The 5,598-nt window shown below is 44.3% G+C and overlaps 1 protein-coding gene across 3 annotated transcripts; it reads right to left on the bottom strand.

Moving 5' to 3' along the window:
- Positions 1–409: 409 nt before the first annotated feature.
- ercc1 (excision repair cross-complementation group 1) lies at positions 410–5,575 on the bottom strand. 3 transcript variants are annotated; one of them, XM_061841780.1, is made up of 9 exons: positions 5,261–5,574; positions 4,815–5,186; positions 4,523–4,626; positions 4,299–4,398; positions 2,426–2,502; positions 2,060–2,159; positions 1,904–1,975; positions 783–930; positions 410–688 (listed from the first exon to the last, which is right to left on the bottom strand). In XM_061841780.1, the coding sequence occupies exons 1-8, from the start codon at positions 5,318–5,320 to the stop codon at positions 823–825; spliced, it is 993 nt and encodes a 330-aa protein (XP_061697764.1). In that variant the 5' UTR covers positions 5,321–5,574; the 3' UTR covers positions 410–688; positions 783–822. The 3 variants fall into 3 exon arrangements, with proteins under 3 accessions (XP_061697764.1, XP_061697763.1, XP_061697765.1); XM_061841779.1 differs by having other exon boundaries at positions 413–688; positions 783–851; positions 5,261–5,571; XM_061841781.1 differs by lacking the exon at positions 410–688 and having other exon boundaries at positions 789–1,788; positions 5,261–5,575.
- Positions 5,576–5,598: the final 23 nt, after the last annotated feature.

Here is a 5,598-nt window from a genome sequence, read left to right as displayed (position 1 = left end):
TTCATAGTTATAGTTTAGAATATAAAGGACATTTATTTAATGGCGCTTGCAGCGGGGCTTTAATGTATGCTACTCCGTGCGTGCTTGCTGGCAGCATTAGGTTGTTTTTCCCGCAGTTTACGATCAAGTTCATAAATCGATTGGCGGCGGCGTAATTATTATTTAGGCAGTAGGAATGTCATAATTACGATAAATGTTAGTCTGAAAAAAAAAACACTTCTTCCAAGTCGTTCATCTATTCTCTGTACCGACTTTTCTCAATCTGTGGCTCTAACATGGATGAATTCAAGACATTATTACCTGTATATCGCTGCTCCTTGTAAATACATAATCACAATATCAGCTCAACACCAACATATAGATCTTTTGTACAGCATTTTATCTATATTTTATTCATTTTGTAAAGGCAGACGTGCAAGTACCTCCCATGATTCCCATCTACTAATGTTAAACTTTGAGATTCATTTCACAATATTGTATTTAAAAAAAAAAACACATGATGTATTCATACATAAACAGCGTTGTGCCGTTAAATAATATACATATCGAGAACAGTTAAAATTGACGATGTCCCTTTCAAAAGCCGGCCATCTTGCCAACAGTCCACGTCGATTCTGGATCCTCAACTGTCACTCTTTGTTTTGGATTTTAAAAAGGGTTTATGGAGCACATCGTGGAGACGTCTTGCCTGAAAACAGAAAATCCCAACAGTAATTGAACACACGTCACATTTCAGTTTTCTTTGTAAGAATATTGTGAATAACACTCGTGATTCCTCTCACTTTTTGCGGACCAAGGCCCGGACAGAGAACCAGGTCTTCCTTAGTTGCACTGATGATTCCTTCCAAAGACTATCACGAAACCATGGAATGGATATACAGCGAAGAAAACGAGTATTTGAACACCCCGCCACGTTGCACATTTTCCCACTTACAAATCATGGTTTGAAATCACGCATAGCACAGAAGGTTCCCCTACTTAAACCAGCAAGCACATGTCAAGGCCCGTCTTAAGTTTCCCAATGACCATTTGGATGATACAGAGGAGTCATGGGAGGAAGTTTTGTGGTCAGATGAGACCAAAATTGAACTTTTTTTGGTCATAATTCCAGTAACTGTGTTTAGAGGAAGACGAATGATGAGTTCCATCGCAAGAACACCATCCCTACTGTGAAGCATGGGGGTGGTGGCATCATGCTTTGGGGGTGTTTTTCGGCACATGGGACAGGACGACTGCACTGTATTAAGAAGAGGATGACCAGGGCCGTGTATTGTGAGATTTTGGGGAACGACCTCTTTCCCTCAGTCAGAGCATCTTTCAACATGACAAAGACCCGAAGCACACAGGCAGGAAAACCAATGAGTGGCTCCATAAGAAGCATACCAAGGTTCTGGCGTAGTCTAGCCAGTCTCCAGATCTAAACCCAATAGAAAATCTTTGGAGGGAGCTGAAACTCCGTGTTTCTCAGCGACAGCCCAGAAACCTGTCCGATCTAGAGAAGATCTGTGTGGAGGAGTGGGCCAAAATCCCTCCTGCAGTGTGTGCAAACCCGGTGAACAACTACAGGAAACATTTGACCTCTGTAATTGCAAACAAAGGCAACTGTACCAAATATTAACATTGGTTTTTCTCAGGTGTTCAAATACTTATCTGCAGCTGTATCACACAAATAAATCCTTAAAAAAAAAAAAAAAAAAATCATACATTGTGATTTCTGGATTTTTCTTTTGAGATGATCTCTCTCACGGTGGACATTTCAGACCCCTCCACGATTTCTAAGGGGGAGAACTTGCAACATAGCAGGGTGTTCAAATACTTATTTTCTTCATTGTAATTACTTAAATGAGGTTAAAAAAAAAGTAGAGCTTTCAATTGCAGTGATAAAAGATTGAGAGGTACTCACAGAGAAGGTTGATAGCAAGGTCATAGCATCTGTCTTGTTTATGGACTTGACAGTGGTCAGGCAGTCTGTCACCTTCCAAACAAACACAAATTTATATTTTGTGTGCCCTAAAAATTGTCTGCATCACACATAGTTGAAATAATGAAATGAAATGACCTTTGATAAATAGTTTTTTTCAACTTGTTCCTTGAGAAGGTCCGCCGGTTTCTTCTCGTACGACTTGTATGTTTCCAGGTAACGTCCCGCCTCCTCTGGGCTGCCGGGTCGTCCAAACAAAATAAGCGCATTTCTTTCATAAGGTATGAACATGATATTTATCACGACGTGAGCTGTATGTATTTAGATTTGCGCTTTCAGGACAGCTGCAAACCCAGGCTCGTGTTTATTTTTCCCATCGTCACTTTTATTTACGAAGCGATTTTGATTCTTTTTCAGTTCTCGTGTCGGACCGTGAAAGGTTTCACTGTGACCGGCGTCGGGTATCGGAGTCTTCTAGTCTAGGCAATCAGTCTCGGGACTTACCTCCATGCCAAAATAAGAGTGCAGTCAGCCATGATGCAGATGCGAGCCAGCTCCTTCAATGCGTGATGGGGGTCTTTCTGTGAGGGGGGGCGGGGGGGGGGACCCCAACAATACCAATTTTTTTTACATCCACTATATGTATCATCCATTATCCAGTTTGCCCTGATTGCTTCGAGACACAATTAATCGGCGATCCATTCTACACTTCTTCTTCTTTTCCTTTCGGCTTGTCCCGTTAGGGGGGTCATCTTTTTTCATCTAAGCCTATCTCGTAAATCTTCCTCTCTAACATGTCTGCCCTCACAACATCCATCAATCTTTTCTTTGGTCTTCCTCTCGCTCTCTTCCCTGGTAGCTCCATCCTTACTATCCTCCTACCAATTTCCTCACTCTCTCGCCTCTGGACATGTCCAAACCATCGAAGTCTGCTCTCTCGAACCTTGTCTCCGAAACATCCAACTTTTGCTGTCCCTCAAAAGAGCTCATTTCTAATCCTATCCAACTTGAACCTCAACATCTTTATTTCTGCCACCTCCAGTTCTGCTTCCTGTTGTCTCTCCAGTGCCACCATTTCTAATCCGTACATCATGGCCAGTCTCACCGCTGTTTTATAAACTTTCCCCTTCTGTCACATAGAACATCAGACACCTTCCGCCAGCTATTTCATCCCGCTTGGACCCGTTTCTTCGCTTCCTTACCACACTCACCATTGCTCTGGATTGTTGACCCCAAGTATTTGAAGTCGTTCACCCTCGCTATTGCTTATTCCTGGAGCTTCACTCTTCCCCCGCCGCTCCTCTGATTCACGCTCGTATATTCTGTTTTACTTCGGCTAATCTTCATTCCTCTGCTTTCCAGTGCGTGCCTCCATCTTTCTAATTGTTCCTCCACCAGCTTCTTGCTTTCACTGCAGATCACTATATCATTTGAATCCAGTCTAACCTCATCTGTCAGCCTATCCATTACTACCGCAAACGGGAAGGGGCTCAGGTCGGATCCCTGATGCAGTCCCACCTCCTCCTTAAATTCTTCTGACACACCTACGGCACATCTCACCGCTGTTCTGCTGCCCTCATACATGTCCTGTACTATTCTAACATATTTCTCCTCCACACCAGACTTGCGCATGCAGTACCACGCAGTTCCACTCTTGGTACTCTGCCATCGGCTTTCTCTAGGTCTACAAAGTGAAGTGTGTCTTATGCCCATATTTAGTCATGACTGCATAACCTCCTCATGTCCTCAGTGGAGCTCTGCTCTGTGGTCAGATGTGTCCTTGAGTGATATCGCACATCTTTGCACGTAGGCTAACCTTGCTGAATTGTATACTAGAAACTTTGTAATAATGCATTGCCAGCTAGAACCGTTTTTTAGATAGAAAGCCTTTATCTGAGTAGAAGGACCCGATGTTGTGCAGTAGGTTAGATACCGCCCACGGTTCGACATGAAGACAAGATAAAACGTGTGCTTTCTCTGTCCCTTCGCACTTGTGAGCTCCAACAGCGATTGTCTGTAACTCATAAGTGCCCGAAATATTCTGTCAGTAAACACTTTGAAGAAACTGTTCATGGTCTCCAGCCTGTATTTGGGTAACCAACATTGTCACTACCCGAAATGAAACGAACACGCGGAGGAGAAAAAAAAAAGCGTCCTCCAACAAAAGACACAATGTAGCTCCTTCTGACCTTCTCTGTACTTTTTCACGAGCATCCTCAAGGCAAAGAATGCATCTGTGGTACGCTTTCTCGGCATGAAACTATACTGTTGCTCGCAGATACTTCTGTCCTGAGTCTAGCCTCCACTACTCTTCTACACAATTGACCAAATTCAAAAAATTCAACTATTAGTTTTCTGATGGCGATTTTATACTCACCACATCCACTTGAACTAGTAAAACTCGAAGGGTGAAGCTCTGTCCAAGCTGCTTGAGTCGATCATGAATATAGTTTGGATTCAGATTGTGATACCGGAGACTTGGAGCCAGTTGACATTTAAAAAAAAATCAAAGTGACATTAAAAAAAAGGCAGAGAAAGTCAAATATATTGCTGATATTACACAGCATGTAAGTAAGTAAGCGAGTAAGCGTAAAAATCCACCTGAGGAAGAGAGCACAGGTTGTCTGGCCCAGGACGTAGTCTGGCACGACGTCTCCAAACTCCCACGGGACGTTCCTCACAAACTTCAAGATGGGATTTCCCCTCTGTAAGCACGCAAATTACAGCCTGTGCGGGTACAAACGTGGTCCACGGACCAAACCTGCATGTGTACGATGACTCGAAAAGAACTTATAGAAAGGCCGTAAACTATAAACTGCCGTAAAACGTAGGGAAAATAAAGCACAACATGTGCTCATTTAAGGCTGTGCAGATGTAGTTCACGGTGACATACCTGTCTGGGACTGACAACAATGCTGCTACCGCATCCCGCGGGTTTCGGACCAAGGCTCGGACAGTTTACTTCTCTCCGATCTGCACCGGACCCCGGAGTCTCCTCGCTGTTTGTCGCCCGGTCCCCTTTGACCTCGCCTTCTGCGGGGGGCACGGCGCCGGGCTCGCTTTGCCTGAGGCTGGCATCGGTGGGACCCTCACCAGCTTCGGGTCTGAGCTTGTCAGAGGGGTCATCTCGTTGAGGGCGTGCAGATCCCTGAGCCTTGATGATATATTGTGCATAAGAGAGAGGCTGACCCTCCTTTGCTGGGCATGCACCTGCATCGGTTTTGCGTGCTCCAACAGCTGTTGATGGTTGAAAGTGCTTTTTGGGCTGCAAAACAAACACGCCTGCCTCAAATGATTGTTAAAAGAAGCATAAAACGACACGGTGGAAGAATCGCTTACTGGTGTTCTCTCTCTGGTAAAGGCAGATTCGTCCAAATTGATGTGAAACCTTTTCTTCATGTCTCAGCGAGGGAGGGAACGTTTCGTACCACCAACGAGCAAAAAGAACAGAACCGCAATTTCAAGAATGCATACCTTTTCTACATATAAAGTTGACTAGTAGACAGTGGAAAGTACATAAAACTTAGCAGAAGACAGGTCATGGCGATTGCAAGCTTCCCGAAAGTGCCAACAAGTAAAAAAAAATAAACAGCCTGCAATGCTTCCGGCCGCGCACATCCCGGTTGGATTCGGCTCCGCCCTCGACGAGGCTTATGGGTAATGTAGTCAGTTTGATG

This window comes from Syngnathoides biaculeatus, chromosome 14 (genome assembly GCF_019802595.1).
Source record: "Syngnathoides biaculeatus isolate LvHL_M chromosome 14, ASM1980259v1, whole genome shotgun sequence".
NCBI lineage: Eukaryota > Metazoa > Chordata > Actinopteri > Syngnathiformes > Syngnathidae > Syngnathoides > Syngnathoides biaculeatus.
The sequence above is the reverse complement of the archived record's forward strand: the minus strand, read 5'-3'. Positions and strand labels throughout refer to the sequence as shown.

What these genes read in the sequence shown, in the direction of transcription:
- ercc1 (XM_061841779.1), bottom strand. Translation starts at nt 5,320, where the DNA reads ATGAAGAAAAGGTTTCACATCAATTTGGACGAATCTGCCTTTACCAGA. An exon ending in TTACCAGAGAGAGAACACCA is followed by an intron (nt 5,187 to 5,260) that starts GTAAGCGATTCT and finishes TTTGTTTTGCAG; the next exon opens with CCCAAAAAGCACTTTCAACC. An exon ending in CGGGCCTTGGTCCGCAAAAA is followed by an intron (nt 689 to 782) that starts GTGAGAGGAATC and finishes TTCTGTTTTCAG; the next exon opens with GCAAGACGTCTCCACGATGT.